Genomic DNA, 18010 nt, shown 5'->3' with positions numbered 1-18010 from the left:
GTACAAATTATATTTAAAAAGCATACAATTTTTCATTTTATTTGGGTTTTTGGTATGCTAGACTTATTTGAAAAAAAAAAACAAAATTAAATTTTTTAATAAAGCAACACATCATTGGTATTTAGAAAACTAAAAATGTTTAAATATTTTTTACAATATTGGTCAAGGTATTTTCACAAACTTCGACCTTTTCGTTTACCTACACCTGTGTAGTTTCTACTTGCAACAATTTCGGTCGCACTATCACAATATTCTTCCATTTCAAATATTAAAAAAGTCAAAATAAACTTCCCAACTTGATTAAATGGTTGAATAAACAATGACGTTGAGCGAAGTCGATTCAAAGAAGACAATCACGGTTGTGATTGCTCATTTACATTCATGTGTTTGATCAACTCATGTTGCTGAACACATCAAACCGTCTCGAACGCTCATGTTTGATTGTGAGTGAAGTGATTCAAACTGAGCGTTCGACTCGATCAGAAGCGAAAACGGTCATTTCATTCAGATTAAACTAAACGACTGCATCAACAAAAATCATGTAAGAAACCGAGTATGCTTGAATTTTTGCATACTCGTTGCAGCCCTCTAATACGGATTTCGAAAATTTGTCAATTTCTCCAACATGCAGGGGTGGATGCAATGTTTATTAACAGCTAAAAATTACCCACACTGTTAAAGAGACGTAATTGGCTTAATCCGATCAACTGGCTCGTTGGTCTAGGGGTATGATTTCCGCTTAGGGTGCGGGAGGTCCCGGGTTCAAATCCCGGACGAGCCCAAGTTGATAAACACTTTTTTAAAATTAATATTTGAAGGGTAAATATGAGATTTAAAATAAATATCGGATTCTCCAAAGCAATTAATAGAATTTTAATTTTTTTCATTAAAAAATATTTTTGGAAAGTTTTTCACTGAGTTATACCTTATAACAGAAATTTGTTTGTGTACACGTTAACAAAATACAAACAACAACAAGGCGAAAATGACAACAGCGCTGAGTGTTGATGTGTGAATAACTTGCCCATCAAAAATGAAATATTCACCGTCAATGTAAAACGATGTAACAAGGCCCAAAACTGTTTTTATGCAACTGAGAGTATTTATCTCGCAAGGTTTACACAAGATGTCGCTTCGGCATCTGGCTCGTTGGTCTAGGGGTATGATTTCCGCTTAGGGTGCGGGAGGTCCCGGGTTCAAATCCCGGACGAGCCCAAGTTAAGTTCTGTTTTTTTTTTCTTTAAATAATTTTAATTTTTTTTATACAAATCTATTTTGTTAATAAACAATTCCGGAATTCTAAAATAAATTATGTTTTATTTATTTTTAACTCCAATTTGGAGAAAAAATTTTTGTGACATTTTCTCAACTGGCTCGTTGGTCTAGGGGTATGATTTCCGCTTAGGGTGCGGGAGGTCCCGGGTTCAAATCCCGGACGAGCCCATGTCATGGTTTCTTTTTTTCGAAAGAAAATATTTTTATACCCTCCACCATATCATGGAGGGTATATTCATTTTGTTATTCCGTTTGTAACTCCTCGAAATACTCATGTTAGACCCAATAAAGTGTATATATTTTTGATCAGGGTAAAATTCTAAGACGATTTAGCCATGTCCGTCAGTCTGTGTGTCTGTCCGTCTGCCTGTTGTATTCGCCCTATTTTTCGAACAAATTGAGATAGAAGACTAAAATTTTGCGCACATGTTTATTTTTCCAGTAGGCAGGTTAAGTAAATGGGCCGTGTAGGTCCACGTTTTCATATAGCCCCCATATAACGGCACCTCCCTGTATTCGGTATTTTGATGATTTTAGCGACATTATTCACCGGAATTGTTTCAAATTTGGTATTTGAATTCAACTTACTGCTTCTTAACTTGTTTTTTTTTTTTTTTTTTTTTTTTTTTTTTGAAAAAAATATTTAATATATTGACTAAGACGAGAGGATCATAAAAATTTAACAGTTAAATTTAAATAGTTAAGACAATGTATGCCATTTGTAAGTTGTTGTTTATATATTTTCTTCGTTAATTAATATAATTTTATTTTATAAAAAAGTAAATCCTCACGCTCTTGCTGGATAATGAAAGAGTCTGAGGCTTGTTGACATAAATCCGTGTCTTCAAAAAGCCCCACAAAAAGATGCCTGAAGCGGTCAAATCTTGTGATATTGCTGGCCAGTGCAAATCACCAAAACGGGAGATTAGGCGCCCGGGAAATGTATCCCTCAACATATCGATTGTGTGTTGTATGTCGTTGTACCGACATGTTGGAACCACAAGTTCTCCAATCCCAACTAATTAAGTTGCGCTAAAAAGAAGTCGTTGATTATTGCTTTGTAGCGCCCACCATACACAGTAATCGTTTGGCTCGCGACGTGTTTGAAGAAAAAAGGTCACATGACTCCACCAGCGAGAACAACACACCCTACAGTGACTTTGAGCGGGTGTAATGGCTCTTCGTGAATTACACGCGGATTTTCAGTGCCCCAGAGGCGTAAATTTTGATTATTTACGTACCCGCTGAGATGGAAATGAGCCTCATCACTTATGATTAGTATACCCTCCACCATAGTATGGAGGTTATATTAAGTTTGTCTCTCCGTTTGTAACACCTCGAAATATACACTTTAGACAGCACAAAGTATATATATATTCTTGATCAGCATAAAATTCTATGTCGATTTAGCAATGTCCGTCGGTCTGTTCCTCTGTGGAAATCACTCTAGCTTCCGAACAAAATAAAGGTTGATAAAATTTTACTCAAATGTATATTATGTCTGCAGGACTTTTGGTATTGAAAATGGGATATCTAGGTCCACGTTTTGGTATAACACCTATATAAGGGCACCTCTCGATATTCGGTATTTTGATGATTTTAGGCACATTATTCACCGGAATTGTTTCAAATTTGGTATTTACATTTCGTAATGGACACTACAGCCTATGACAGAAACTTATCTGTGCAGGTCCACATCTTTGCATGTCCCTCATGTAACGGTACCTCCCGATATTCGGTATTTTGATGATTTTAGCGACATTATTCACCGGTATTGTCTCAAATTTTGTATATGAAGTTCGTAATGGCTACTACTACTTATGGGAGAAAATTATCTTTGCAGGTTCACGTCTTCTTATAGCCCCAATAATATTATATGTCATATTTCATTGTCAAAGTCTTAAATTTCGTGGGTATATGTGACTAGTATTATCAAAATACCGAATATCGGTCATACATACAATATAAACAAAATTCGCCACCGGAGATATAATCCATTATGACCTATAAATACCAACTTTAAGACAAATCCGTGGAAAAAGGTGGCAAAAATCATCAAAAGACCGAATATCGGAAGGTAACGTTATACGGGAGCTATACAAAAACGTGGACCTATACATACAATGTTTCGTCACCGGAGCTAGAACTCATTGTGACCAACAAATACCAATTTTTAGGCAAATCGGTGAAAAAATGGTGCGAAAATCATCCAAATACCGGATCTCGGGAGGTACGGTTATACCAAAACGTTGACCGATATAAACAATACAAACTGTTCTGCCAAATTTTGAAGCTTTAAGTCAAATAAGGTGGGGTGTATCGTGATTTCAACAGACAGACGGACATCGTTAAATCGATTTAGAATTTTATGTTGATTATGAAAACTGCAACCAACTTCAGACTGCTGTCATTTCTAAGCCACTCATCCGACAGCTGTTAAAATTATTCCAGTGACAGCTCATTATATTGTTTACAAGCGTACAAAAGCATTTTGGTGAGAATTTACCAGAAAAAAATTATTCGCGATTGAATTCAAGAGTGATAGTGTGATTCCTTTTATTTAACTGGAAAACCACAAGTGGCTATCGTTAGTGCACTCTAGCATTTAAATGTGAATAAATCTTTTGTGTCACGTACCATTGCTCGGTTGGCCACCAGAACTCAAGCGCCGGCCATGGTGATGGTGTGGGCCGCCATAATAGCCGATGGTCCCTGTCCGTTCGTTCTCCATTTATTCTGATGCCACGGTCGATTAGCTAAAATATTCTGGAGTATCTGCAAGAATCTACTAGTTTTGCAATTATTTATCTATGATAAGGGGAAAATCGGTTATCGTAGTAAAACTTTTACATTCTTGAAGTTCTGGAACAGACCATATAATTGTGAAAATCTCAAAATGGGATTGTGAAATTTTGGATTTTCCTGGGTTATTATAAAAATCTTATTGGAATTTTTTAAATTATTTTGGTCTTTTATGCCATAGATTTTTTCGGAAACCCATGTGGCTCGTTGGTCTAGGGGTATGATTTCCGCTTAGGGTGCGGGAGGTCCCGGGTTCAAATCCCGGACGAGCCCAAGTTGAGAATATAATTTTGTGGTATACAGTAGTGACGTCACATTTGAGTTTATTACTTAAATATGTGTTGCCTTGGCACTTTTTACAAAATTTGTAAAATGTAGTTTATTAAATATTGCCTTGAGGACTATATCAACACTCAAATCAATTTTTTTTGTCGTATTTTAGAATTTCTTTTAGCGTACAGGAGGTCCTGGGATATTAACATAAAAAATAGGCAAAGGACATATATTTATAAAAATTTGCTGTAATAAAAACTCCTAAAAACAATACTGCATGAATTCAAAAACTGGTGGAGTCAAATCTGAATGAAATATATAATTTTGAAAAAAAAAAAGAATTACTGTATATTTTGAAAATCTTTTCATGGGCGATTAAGCCCTAAACTTAAAATTCGTATTCATGACCACGCCCACAACTGGCTCGTTGGTCTAGGGGTATGATTTCCGCTTAGGGTGCGGGAGGTCCCGGGTTCAAATCCCGGACGAGCCCAAGATGACACGATATTTTTTGGAACCTGATTTAGGTGACATTTTTAATTTTCATGATTTTTTAACTTTCGCTAAGCTGCAGATGTTAAAATTTTAACCCTCAACTGGCTCGTTGGTCTAGGGGTATGATTTCCGCTTAGGGTGCGGGAGGTCCCGGGTTCAAATCCCGGACGAGCCCAAGTAAATGTCTGCGTTTCTTTTTTTCTGAAACCAGTACTGAATAAAAATTTATAAATTTTCATTAAAGGGTTCTGCGAATACACAAACAAATGCCAATTTATTTCCCACACCCAGGGACGACTCGATGGTAATCGTCCAAGGCCTACTTGGTGCAACAAGGGGCATGACACAATAAGTAATTTATTAACTCCTAGGTTTATAAAAGAGATAATTACAACTTGGGCTCGTCCGGAATTTGAACCCGGGACCTCCCGCACCCTAAGCGGAAATCATACCCCTAGACCAACGAGCCGGTTGAGGGTTAAAAATATGTTTTTTTTTTAGAAACATAAGTCCTTCTTCTGTCATATATAAAATTGTAATTCAGTACTGGTTTCAGAAAAAAAGAAACGCAGACATTTACTTGGGCTCGTCCGGGATTTGAACCCGGGACCTCCCGCACCCTAAGCGGAAATCATACCCCTAGACCAACGAGCCGGTTGAGGGTTAAAAATATGTATTTTTTAGAAACATAAGTCCTTCTTCTGTCATATATAAGATAACAGTATGTTAATTTGTACATTCGGATTCCAACAATTTCGATATATTCACTGGAGATTCAAAAATATAAAAAACAAAGTCAAACGCCATAATTTTTACATTTTTTTTTTTAATTTTATTAATGAAAGCAAAAAATGTCAGAAATAGCATCAATTTTTAGAATATGTTTGGATTAGTTCGAATAGGTCAACTTTGGCACGAATTTGGCCTTCGAACGGCCAATGAAACCGTCACACGCTGTCCGAATCTTGCTCTCCGGTATTTTAACCCATTCCCGGCGAAGCGCTTGCTTGAGGTGATCGACACTTTGGTATCTTTTAGTGCCAACCTGGCTGTCCAAAATACTCCAAATACAATATTCCAAAGGATTGGTATCCGAAGAATTTGATGGCCATTGTGCGCTGGAATGAATCGGGGAACTTCATTTTGTAATCATTCTTGGGTGGCGCGTGTTGAGTGCGTGGTACTGAGTCCTGTTGGAATGTCCAAGGTCTGCGGCCAACCTCCAGAATATTTTTCAGCTGAGATCTTTGGCAAATAAACACGATCGTTTTGTTTGTTTAAAAACTGCTGGACAACGAATGTTTTTTCATCGGAGCAAGCCAAATTTCGGCAGTTCACCACTTTCGCCCAAGCGAAGCAACTCGTTAGCTCTTTTGAGTCTATTTTCTTTCTGTTGCGGTGTAAGTTCTTGCACTTATTGGAATTACAATGACTTTACCCCGAGCTCATTTTTCAATATTAGCCGAATGGACGCGGGATTCGATGAAGTCACTTATTTACTTTTCGAACGAATTCTGCTGATGTTGCTGTTTTTTTTTCGTCCACTTCCTTGACGTTGGGCTACGCTACCAGTATCACGTTAACGAGCAATGGTATGAGACACAAAAGGTTTATTCACATTAAAATACTGGAGTTTTCTAACGATAGCCACTTGCGGTTTTCCAGCCAAATATAAAGAAATCACACTGTCATGCTTGAATTCCATCACGAAAAACTTTTTTTCTGGAAAATTCTCACCAAAATGTTTTTGTACGCTTGTAAACATTATAATGAGCTGTCACTAGAATAATTTTAACATCTGTCGGACGAGTGGCTTAGAAATGACAGGAGTCTGAAGTTGGTTGCAGTTTTTCCATCTTACCCTGTACTTACCATGGTTGGTTGGTTGGTATAAAAATTAGTCATCTTGGGCTCGTCCGGGATTTGAACCCGGGACCTCCCGCACCCTAAGCGGAAATCATACCCCTAGACCAACGAGCCAATTGAGGGTTAAAAATATATAACCGTTTATAATTCAAGATCATGTTGAGAACTCTTGAAAATAAGAAGCGCTTAGTACAAAATCTTCTGCATTTTAAAGTAGTTTGACATGAACTACTCCAGTATTGAAAATTGCGTAATTCAAATTTAAAAAAATATAACAACGTTTTCCAAAATATCTACACAACTTGGGCTCGTCCGGGATTTGAACCCGGGACCTCCCGCACCCTAAGCGGAAATCATACCCCTAGACCAACGAGCCGAATGAGGGTTAAGCTTACACATGCCTTTATGATATGGCGATCATGTTTGGAATTCTAGAGTAATCGACCTCGTTATAGCAATAAATAATAAATTTCTGTTCTAGAACTGCAAGAATATTTAAGTTTTTACTACAATAACAGATTTTTCCTTTTTATTAGCGACAAAAATTCCATAAAAAATTGATTGATATTGAGAATTCCATACCATAATTATTTGAATTTTTTTCCACATTTCAATTTTATAATTAAACACAAGATCTGAAGCTCGATAGAAAACAATCTGGGTTTAATTTTTGTATATACAAAATAAATAACAAAAATTCATATTTCTACAAAAAATTTATACAACTTGGGCTCGTCCGGGATTTGAACCCGGGACCTCCCGCACCCTAAGCGGAAATCATACCCCTAGACCAACGAGCCAGATGCAAAACGTACAAGATCCATTTAATAAAAAATTACAAAAAAAAAAACTTCATTTTTAAAGCCCAAAAAATTTTTTGTCACTTTCAAATTCCAAAAAAATAGTGATAACGACAGACGCTCTTCTGCATATTAACAAAGTGAAGGTCTTCAATTAATTACCAAAAATTTGTATGCATGACACCATGGTCATGTGCATGGCTATTGTCAATGCATTGAATTGGTAACACAACCACAAACCAGTTTCTTTTTCTGTTGTAAGCGTATCTTTTGTATGACTCTTCACTTCATCTACTGTGAATGTTGTAGTTGGGAAGGTTATTTCTTTGTGGATAAAGATGAAGCCCTATGGATTTCTAATTCACAATTTAGACAATAACTACTTCCTTTACTTTTTTTCATGCCGTAAATATACGGATTACCTCAATAATTTTATTTAACTAAAAAATTAACAACTTGGGCTCGTCCGGGATTTGAACCCGGGACCTCCCGCACCCTAAGCGGAAATCATACCCCTAGACCAACGAGCCAGTGGGAAATATGGGATAGAAAATAAAAATTGTTTTGGAAACTGTTTTAAAACACTTAGAAAAAAACAATGTTTTAATGAAACACAAAATTGATAAATTTCAAAAAAAAAAAAAAAAAAAAATGATAAGATTATAAGAAAACTACTCCATTTCTAAGACACACACATATGTATGTGTGTAAAAAAGCAGACTTTGTTAAAATAAACAATTGTTCACGATAACAAAAAAAAAAAAAAAAAAAATGACAATCACAATATGAGTTTTTGTTTCAACTGCAGACTATCAAATTTTTATGAACATCCAGTCAAATTTCTCCCCAGCATCAAAACATAACTCTTGTGAAGAATATATTTGCCGATACTGAAGCAGTAGGAGTTAAAGGAGAAAAAGTGCATTTGAAAATATGTTAGAAGGAAAATGAACAAATAACAAAACGGAGGCCGGGCCGAACTAATAATATACCCTCCACCTTAGGGTAAAGGAAATTCAAGCGTGTTTCACTTTAAAATTCATATACAAGTAAAACAGTTTGGATAATGCAGTTAAAGCTATAAAAAAAAATCATAAAGTGAATGAGGCCGTTATATGGGGTCATACCGAACCTCTATGAACATTTTTTGTATTGACTAGGATTATCAAAATACCGAATATGTGGGCTATAGGAAGACGTGCAACTAAATATTCAATGTTCTGCCACCGGGCTAGAACCCATTATAAACTGCAAATACCAATTTTAAGACAAATCCATGGGAAAATGGGCAAAAATCATCAACATATCGACAGGTACCGTTATATGGGGGCCATACCAAAACGTGAACCTATACATACAATGTTTTGCCACACGAGCTGGAACCCATTATGAACATCAAATTCTAATTTCTGGGCAAATTCGTTAAAAAATGTGGCAAGAATAATCAAAACACCGAATATCGGAAGATACCGTTAAATGGGGGCTATACCAAAACGTGGACCTATGCATACAATGTTTCACCATACGAGCTAGAACCCATTATGACCCCAAATACCAATTTTTAGACAAATCCGCGAAAAAATCATGAATATACCGAATATCGGGAGGTACCGATTTGGGCTAAACCAAAACGTGGACCTTTAATCTTTCGCCTAAGGTAGAACACATTATGACCTACAAAGATTAATTTTTTGACAAATCCGTGAAAACATGTGACAAAAATCATAAAAGTATAGAATATCGGGAGGTACCGTTATATGGAGGCTATACCAAATCCTGGACCTATACTTACAATGTTTCGCCTGACGAGCTAGAAACTACAAATTTTTACACAAATCCGTTGAAAATCATCATTAAAATACCGAATATCGGAAGATACCGTTATATTGGGACTATACCAAAACGTGGACAGATATATCTAATTTTCATTTAGAATTTTATGTGGATTATGAATATATATAATTTATGGGGTCTATGACGAATATTTAGGAATGTTACAAACGGAATGACAAATTGCAGGGTATTAAAATAACCCATCAGCCTATTTTGTAATAGCCTATTTTATAATAACTACCCGATCCATTGAGATATCAATACTAAATTAATAAATTTCATGTATACATCAGATAAATGTTGGCTTTTCATTATTCATAATGTTGGCCCATCATGGGTAAGGTACCCGAAAGCGTAGGCGGATGTATCCCATCTCCATACTTGATCTTGTGCTGGTGGAAGTATTAGAATCTGTCACGTTTGAAAAAAATCGGATGCTCACATCACACTTTTATGAGCGAGCGTCATGGTTATTTAAAAATTTGACCCGATGCCAAAAGCAGGGGTCCGTACTACCAGTTAACGATATCAAATCTTGTGTTGGTCGAAGAATTGGGATGTACGAAATTTTGAAGACCAAAGGACTCTTATTCCGTATTCTATATGAGAGAGGATCATTCAAAGTTTTGACCGTTTGTGAGGGAGGTACCCGAAGGAGAGAACCTCACACGATTTTGTGTTGATAAAAATATTGAGAAGTGCAATATATTAAAACAATCTGACTCAGAGATGGTCTGATGACAATATATTTTTGTTTTTTTTTTTCGACTGTAACAAAGTTGTAAACGTCGAAAACGTCATAGAGCTGTATAAAACGTATGAAATGTATTTAACGTCATAAATCTGGAAAATTTTGTGTTATAATCATAACTTTTGCTCAATTTCTAAAGATTTTGTTATTAAAAAATCAGTAAGTTTCGTGATACTGGAAATGGACGGAAGAAAACTGCAACATCAGCAGAAATGGCAATATTATTCACCGCTATTGGCAATATTATTCACCGGAACTGCTTTAATTTTTATTATATTAGCGACATTATTCAATCGTTTTGTTTAAAATTTTGTATTTGAAGTTCGAAATCGGAACTACAGCGTATGACAAAAAAAAAAAGAAAATAATACTTATTCAGGTCCACGTCTTCGTATATCCCCCATATAACGGTTTTCTTTTGAGTGGAATTTTTCGACAGACGCTGCCCGAATGTTGCTCTGCGATATTTTGGTCCATTCCCGGCGAAGCGCTTGCTTGAGGTGATCGACACTTGCTTTCCAAAATACTCTAGACATAATAGTCCAACGGATTGGTATCCGTAGATTTTGGTGCTCATTGTGCGCTGGAAAGGTAGTAAGGAGCCTCATTTAGTAACCATTTTTGGGTGGCGCGTGCTGGATGCGATGGAGCTGAGACATTTTGAAATGTCCAAGGTCTGCGGTCAGAATGTTTGCGTGCCCAAGGCTTTAATAAACTCTCCAGAATATTTTTTAGAGACTTATGGTTTTCCAGCTTAATATGCAGGAATCATACTATCACGCTTGAATTCCATCAAGAATAACTTTTTTTCTGGAAAATTCTGACCAAAATGATTTTGTACGCTTGTAAACAATATGTCACTGGAATAATTTTAACAGCTGTCGGACGAGTGGCTTAGAAATGACAGTAGTCTGATGTTGGTTGCAGTTTTTTTACCTCACCCTGTGTGGTATATATGTTTGATAAATTGATAAACTTTTTTCCACTCCTTTTCTTACCACTTTGTCCTCAAATTAAACAGATTTCGGAGAAAAGTCAATTTTGTTTAACAATTAACTTTATTTATGATTTTTCTTCTTCACAATAAAAATGTTTTAATAAAATGGGTTGGGTTTTTTTCTCTCTCTCTCTTATACATGTTGGTTTTTCATAAATATATATCATATCGTCATATTTAAAACTATTTATAAGGGTATATATTTGTAATTATTTCAATGGTTAACAAAACAAATTTTTTTTTATATTTTAAATATGGGGTTTTCATTATTAGTTAGATATGTTATATAGGGGATGATAATAATATTTCTTGTTATTAGATATAATATTTGTAATAAAAATAATGATTAATTTAATGACAAAAAGAAAACAACATTAAAAATATTTATGTTCATATTTAAAATAAGACAAAAAAACAGATATTAAAGAAGACGTCATACAAATACGATTTTTAACATTTATATTTATAATAAAAAAAATCATTATTTTTATAATAAGTATGATAAAGATATTAAATCAATTTTTGAAGTAATAAAAAAACATAAAACGTTTTTCAATTTATATATTTATTATTATTTTTTTAATTTATACTCAAATAACAACAAAATTTTTTTCTTAAAGATTTCTGTCGTTTTAACCGGTTAATTTTTTATGTAAATATTTTAATAACAACAAAATATATATTAAATATGGTAAGTAGGCACATTGAAGTGGAAATTATATTTTCGTGTTATTTTTGGCATTTTGGTTTAATAAAATTGCTTTTGTTTTTTTTTGTGGGTTGTGGGTTATTTTTAGCATTAAATGCTTTGATATATATACTTGTGTTGAATAGAGTAAATATTAACAAAACTATAATAACAACAAAAATATGTGACAAGCAAAATATAAATAAAACAGAAAGAGCTCGAGTTTTTTTATTTTATTTTTAAAATTTACCAAAATAAAGAAATTTTTTCAATGAAAAATATTTTCTAGTAATTGATTAAATTGAGCTCAAACTGCATTTATTTGATATCAAAACAAATATTTTTTTACAATAAAATTTATATAATTGAAGAATTCATACACATTTTTTATGATTTATTTATTTTTATTTAATTTCAAAATAATTATCATCGTAACAAATAACAAAATAATGATAATGATGTTAATAATAATAATTGTTAAATATCTTCATAATTGGATTACAAAATCAGAGGCATATTTTAGTTTATTTTTCAAGACAAAAGCTTTAAAAGAGCTTTTGTTTGTTTTGCATTGCTTGAAATAGATGGCAGGATTTATAATCTGTTTTTGCTAACTTGAGGTGAAAAGCTCTTGTCTTTGTATTGCAACACCTTGAGGGCGCTGTAGATTAGATGATTTGTTAGGTCATACCCAGGCAAATTCAATGCGGTACTGTACGCATAAATACCATTTTGATACCAGCCCATAGATGGTCTGTTAGAAATTCTGACGTATATTACATACTTTTCCGACGTATCATACATACGTCGAAAAAGTCGTAAACCTAGAAAAAAAATAATAGTTTTTGACAGGAATGTGGTGGTTGAATACAAAGGCAAAAAATAGGATTAGACATTTCATTTTCAAATGCTCTGGATTACGCTTTTGAGTCTATATCTATTATATCTGTTGTTTTTCTCCGCAGTTTACCGACATTTTTTGCGATATCAGAATAACATATTTCTGTAAATTTTCTAATGGATTTTTTTCATATCGTCGACTATTTATAGCCTGATCGTGATATTAAAAGGCAATATGGATTTTGCCCAATGTTTACAGTTGTATGCCTTTGGAACGAAACTCTAAACTTTTTATTCAAATATAATGTGGTTGCTGCTCCCTACATAGCACTGACGAAATGGATTTATATGAACCCATAACTTGAATTAATGAAAAGTTGAAAGTCAATAAAATAAGAAAAACTGTGTAATTTTTCCAAAATTTTCTCGATTTTCAAAAACAAATGGAACAACTTCCTTTCGAAATTAGCTTTCCTTTTTCGGATATAGAATATCAAAGTATACGCTTGTACTCTTCCCCAAAAACCGAATCAGAAGTTCCTCGCAGATAGCGTTCCCTTGCAAATTCTGATCTCGAATGCTATTTTACTTCGCATAAGAATAGAAGGAAACAGTCCATACAAAGTACTATTAATAAAAAAATACATATTTTGCAAGCGATCAAAAGAAACAGTGATATAAACAATTTGCGGTCTCTACCTTGCAGTTCATTATCGAAACACAGAAATCTGAAATTCCAACAAAATTTAATATTTTTTAGAGGAGAAAAAGATAGTGCTACTCAAAAATTAAAAAAAAAAAACGCAAAGTATAGCAACAAACACTTTAAGAAATGTATCGCACAAAAATAATCCGACACTCTTTTGTCCATACTGCAGCGAAGAAGAGTAAGTTAAATATTTGTGGAAATTTAAAGGACATATATGGCTGAGTACCGTCTCCAAATGGGTTGCTTGCATTAACCTTAATCGAATCTTGTAATTAGTTACTTCAAAAATTATGATAAAATAATTGGCAGAATAACGTAATCCCCTGCTGACTTTAAACGATTTTTTTCCTGAGAAAAATTATTTCTGAGATTGTAATGCTCAGAATTACGTACTGAAATTTACGGACTGTACAAACAAAAATAACAAACTCTAAAAATTTTTGGTTTTCTCGAATTCAATTGTCATTTCACATTCCTTCTATGGTTTGCGTGTTTTACCCTCCGATAATATCTTTTTTTAATAAAATTTTAATTTTTTCATTTTTTTAGAGTCTGGCATAATACGCCTCTGGTACAGAGTTGCATATTTCCTTGTTCCTTCGAAGTTGACTCACCTTTCTGGTCGTGTTTTGCCATAAAATATACTTGGTGTATACCAATGACTTTTATGTAGAATATTGTGGATGGAAACAATACCCAATGAGGATATATATAAAATTTTGCTAATGACTCAATTCAACCAGACCAAAAAATGACGAGCAGGCGATAGGCCATAAGATGGAGATCTAGAAGCTAGAAATCATATCGATTGTTCATGACGGTCCCGTCTTGGGTTCCAACTTGTGATGCAATTCTCTGATTCGCTTTCTAAGTAACCAATAAAAATTGTTAAAATTAAAATGCTTATAACTTCGGAAATTAACGAATATTTTCGGCAACTTAGCGACCAAAATAAATTATTCGCCAAGTCGTAACGATAGCAAAAGTGTTTTTTATTTTAATTTAGATTTTTCATTCATAATTTGCGTTTTAATTTTACCGAAATTTGTCGGTAACTCAAAAAATGAGTTAGAGAATTCCACTACTGGTCGGGTTCATGTTCGATGAAAATTTGAAAAGAGAAATATATAATTAATGAAAATTTTCTTTTGGCATTTTTTGTCTTTTATTAAAGTTTTCTTTTTCTATTTTCATTTTCAGCAGATGAATCAAAGAGTAAATTACGATATTTATTCGATAACCAGTATCGATGGGTGGTTTTAAGATTTCCAGAGACTGGCTTCTGGATCTATGAACATTTAAATGACAAATATTTTCTTTATAAAAAATTTTATTTAAAATATCTTTCCTTTATAAAAGTGTTAATTTTATAATTATAAAGAATGAAAATTGAGCCCCCAGAAATATATTTTTTAAGTTTAATAAAATATTTTTACAATGCCTATATCAGGGCTGCTGATAAAAGTCCTTCTCTGTCTGTATATTATAAAACGAAGGTATCGGATAAAAAAGTCTCTCCCTCTCTTCTTACAAGACCAAATAGCCCTATATTAGACCATTTAACTTCAAACCATCCTCCATCATTTTTCTAATATTGTCCTCTTGAAATTTCACCACAGCTGATTATTTATGCAAAGATGTACACATGAATGCATTTCGGACCTAGAAATGGACTCTTCCAAGCTTGTAAAGTTTACAATGGAAAAGCTAGAAACATTAAATTTTCGAGCGGATCCGGCCCCCTACCTGTGTACGTCCCTCACTCTCTTTTTAAAAAATTCTTAAGCATTTAGAAATTGTTGTGTTCCCGTACTGTTTAATGGTTAAACTAGTAAAAGAGGTCATTGTCAACTTCGCTCCAAGAAAACTGCTTTGCTCTGAAAGTACGAAAACAAAAAACTAGTAAAAATGTCAAAATTAGATGGTAATCCTTCAAAATTTACACATCAGCTAATCAGAATCTGGTAACCATGTTACTATTTCTCATTGGGCCAAAATGTTCAAGGAAAACGTAGCCATATTTGCATGTGTTCTGATATTTTTGTCTGCAAGTTCGAGTTCGAGTAAAAATTGGGAAAATAGTTCTTGCATATTCTGGAAAATAACTAATAGGGCTGTTCCAGAATCTGCAAGAATCTCCTAGTTTTGCATTTTTTTCGATATCATAAATGGAAAATCGATTATCATAGTAAAAACTTTTATATTCTTCCAGTTCTGGAACAGATCGTAATATTTCTCCAAAGATTCTCCAAAGAAGACAAGTCATCATCAGTAGTAAAATTCCTTAACTCATTTTTTGAGTTACCGACAAGAGTCGGTAAAATCAAAATGCTCATAATTTACGAAATTTGTCGGTAAGTTAGCGACGAAATCAAAGTAGTCGATGAGACCTACCGATAGATATCAATGTTTTCAACTTCAATTTCTTTTTCAAATCAAAATTTTGGTTTCAAAGCTACCGATTTTTGTCGGTAATTCAAAATATTAGTTACAGAATCCCAGTACAGAACCACCGAATCTAAAGACCCTTTATGTTTGCTTTTTAAAAGCTTTAAGCTTTATTTTTAAATTGAAAGTAGCATTGTTCTCGGTCAGTTTTGAGCTTTTCTCAAAAGACGTTATTAAAATTTTCCTGCCCGACGTATTTAAAATTCCAATATTTTCAAAGCAATGCAAAACGAAAAACTAAAATATACCTTTGCAGGACATTCAAATTCCGGAACAATGGTTGCTGATACTCTTCCATTATTCCTTTGTTAAATTTCCAATTCGAAGCGCTTTGAGGGTGATGAGTTGCGTTTGGTGGCCTTTGATGACGGTTTTGAAGCAACTGGTGTGGTTGCAGGGGTGCTGCTATTAGATGGTGATGATGCTGTGTTTTGGGCTGATTGTTGGTGACTTTTCGAATTGATGGTGCCTTTGACGGCGGTGGTGGTATTGGTGCTGCTGATGGTGCAAATAGTGTTCAGCTCAACGTCCCTTCCATTTAAGGGAGGGGGTGAGCTACTAATACGGGATCGTTTTGTTTTCATTGTCATCGTATCCGTATCATGACATAGAGTGTTATGGTGGTGATGTTGTTGCAAATGATGTTGTTGTTGTTGTAGTTGATGAAATTGTTGTTCGTTCGCATTTTTGTGTGTAGCTGTTGTTGTTGATTTCAAGGTGTATTTGTTTGGCTTTTGGGAGGATTGTCGTAAGTGTTGTGGCGGATATTTTTTAACGCTATCATCATCATCATCTCCTTTATGCTTATTATCAATTATTTTGGTTTTTGTTGGCATTGTTGGCATTGTTGTTGTTGCTGTTGTTGTTTTCGTTTTTTGTATGATATCTGCAAAACTATTCAAATTTATTGCACATTTTTCGGCAATTTTCATATTTTTTGTTGCCAAAGTAGATGTTAATATTGGTTTACTGTTGTTGCTGTTGTTGTTATTATTAATGGTATGGTCTGTATTTGTTGTTGGTGTTGCTGTATTATTATTATGTGGCCTTTTATGTTCCATATTTAATAGATAATTTAAATTTAAATTAATTGTATTATTAGCACTAAAATTCTTTGGTAATTCCACTGGGTTTAGTACAGATTTTAATGTTGTTGGTGCTGGTTGTTGTGGTTGTTGTTGTTGTATGGAGGATTTGAATGTTGTTTCTTGTTGTTGTTGTTGTTGCTGTTTGTGTTCACTAATATGTTTTGCCTCAATTTCTCCCTGTTTGTTATCCTTAATTTGAAATGTTTTTATTGAACGATACATTGGCCTTCCATTTGGCGTTTTTCCCACCGAGGTCGTTGAGGTTGGCGTCGGTTTTGCCAACGCCAATATTTCACTGCTGCTGTGAGGGGACAACATTGTTATTTGTTGTGGCGATTTTTGCTGTTGTTGTTGTATCTGTTGTCGTGTATATTTGCCAGTGTTCAATTTCTTTTGATTGCTCAACGTTTTCAAATTTTTACCAAATGTTGTTTTGGCTGATGTTGTGGTTGTTGTTGATGATGGTGTTTTTAAACCTATACCAGGACGGGAGAGTTGGTAGGTAGGTAGGTTGTTGTGAGGGATAATAAAAATGAAATAGGTTAGTTGTGTTGACTAATTATTTGACTTAATTTTATGACTTATGATACATTTAGATATAAATTTTTAGAAACCATACAGAATCCGTAACCAAGGCCGAAAAAAATTTAACATTGTTTAAGATATATTAGTAAGTGTAGAGGAAAATTAGTAAGTTGTTAAGTGTTATGACTCATACATAGAATTTGTGAACATAAACATTCAAGTTAGGTTAGCAAGAGTTATGTTATAAGTTTTGAAATCACAAATTAGAAGACTATATTTTTGGGGAACCATGCTTCCGCTAATCTTAGTCGATAAGCATCCTGACTAACGAAAATTAAAGGTTCTCTACTTTCTGTTACCCAATTTGATCTTTGGGTTCACTGTGGGTTTTGGGCTCCAAGAATATATGTTTACTAAACCGAACTATCAAAATTAAAGGTTGATAGTTCGATTTCGTAAAACTATTCTCGGAGCCCCAAACCCACAGTGAACCCAAAGATCAATCAAATTGGGTAACAGAAAGTAAAGAAGAGCAAACCCAATACCTGTTTAGAAAAAAAAAAACAACAAGTAAAAAAGCTGTAAGTTCGGCCGGGCTGAACTTTGAATACCCTTCACCA

The 18010-nt window shown here is 34.1% G+C and overlaps 1 protein-coding gene and 12 non-coding genes across 17 annotated transcripts in view; 6 read left to right on the top strand and 7 right to left on the bottom strand.

Annotated features, from left to right (window-relative positions):
• The first annotated feature begins 709 nt into the window (after positions 1 to 709).
• Positions 710 to 781, top strand: TRNAP-AGG (transfer RNA proline (anticodon AGG)). Its single transcript has one exon. It is a non-coding gene; the product is annotated as a tRNA-Pro (tRNA).
• A 362-nt stretch (positions 782 to 1143) lies between these two features.
• Positions 1144 to 1215, top strand: TRNAP-AGG (transfer RNA proline (anticodon AGG)). Its single transcript has one exon. It is a non-coding gene; the product is annotated as a tRNA-Pro (tRNA).
• A 156-nt stretch (positions 1216 to 1371) lies between these two features.
• TRNAP-AGG (transfer RNA proline (anticodon AGG)) lies at positions 1372 to 1443 on the top strand. Its single transcript has one exon. It is a non-coding gene; the product is annotated as a tRNA-Pro (tRNA).
• A 2835-nt stretch (positions 1444 to 4278) lies between these two features.
• TRNAP-AGG (transfer RNA proline (anticodon AGG)) lies at positions 4279 to 4350 on the top strand. Its single transcript has one exon. It is a non-coding gene; the product is annotated as a tRNA-Pro (tRNA).
• Positions 4351 to 4771: 421 nt separating this feature from the next.
• Positions 4772 to 4843, top strand: TRNAP-AGG (transfer RNA proline (anticodon AGG)). The gene has a single exon. It is a non-coding gene; the product is annotated as a tRNA-Pro (tRNA).
• A 105-nt stretch (positions 4844 to 4948) lies between these two features.
• Positions 4949 to 5020, top strand: TRNAP-AGG (transfer RNA proline (anticodon AGG)). Its single transcript has one exon. It is a non-coding gene; the product is annotated as a tRNA-Pro (tRNA).
• Positions 5021 to 5242: 222 nt separating this feature from the next.
• On the bottom strand, positions 5243 to 5314 carry TRNAP-AGG (transfer RNA proline (anticodon AGG)). The gene has a single exon. It is a non-coding gene; the product is annotated as a tRNA-Pro (tRNA).
• Positions 5315 to 5427: 113 nt separating this feature from the next.
• On the bottom strand, positions 5428 to 5499 carry TRNAP-AGG (transfer RNA proline (anticodon AGG)). Its single transcript has one exon. It is a non-coding gene; the product is annotated as a tRNA-Pro (tRNA).
• A 1254-nt stretch (positions 5500 to 6753) lies between these two features.
• TRNAP-AGG (transfer RNA proline (anticodon AGG)) lies at positions 6754 to 6825 on the bottom strand. Its single transcript has one exon. It is a non-coding gene; the product is annotated as a tRNA-Pro (tRNA).
• Positions 6826 to 7015: 190 nt separating this feature from the next.
• TRNAP-AGG (transfer RNA proline (anticodon AGG)) lies at positions 7016 to 7087 on the bottom strand. The gene has a single exon. It is a non-coding gene; the product is annotated as a tRNA-Pro (tRNA).
• A 352-nt stretch (positions 7088 to 7439) lies between these two features.
• TRNAP-AGG (transfer RNA proline (anticodon AGG)) lies at positions 7440 to 7511 on the bottom strand. The gene has a single exon. It is a non-coding gene; the product is annotated as a tRNA-Pro (tRNA).
• A 458-nt stretch (positions 7512 to 7969) lies between these two features.
• TRNAP-AGG (transfer RNA proline (anticodon AGG)) lies at positions 7970 to 8041 on the bottom strand. The gene has a single exon. It is a non-coding gene; the product is annotated as a tRNA-Pro (tRNA).
• A 3812-nt stretch (positions 8042 to 11853) lies between these two features.
• The window catches only part of LOC101894352 (protein outspread), a 363760-nt gene continuing 357603 nt past the window's right edge, over positions 11854 to 18010 (bottom strand). For 4 of the 5 annotated variants that reach the window (XM_059130108.1, XM_059130112.1, XM_059130110.1 and 1 more), the window contains one exon: positions 11854 to 17341. In XM_059130108.1, the coding sequence (XP_058986091.1) occupies positions 16086 to 17341 (1256 nt within the window). In that variant the 3' untranslated portion in view covers positions 11854 to 16085. The remainder of the gene's footprint in view (positions 17342 to 18010) is intronic. The other variant, XM_059130113.1, reaches the window with a different exon arrangement.

This window comes from Musca domestica, unplaced genomic scaffold (assembly GCF_030504385.1).
Source record: "Musca domestica strain aabys unplaced genomic scaffold, Musca_domestica.polishedcontigs.V.1.1 7, whole genome shotgun sequence".
Classification (NCBI taxonomy): domain Eukaryota; kingdom Metazoa; phylum Arthropoda; class Insecta; order Diptera; family Muscidae; genus Musca; species Musca domestica.
The sequence above is the reverse complement of the archived record's forward strand: the minus strand, read 5'-3'. Positions and strand labels throughout refer to the sequence as shown.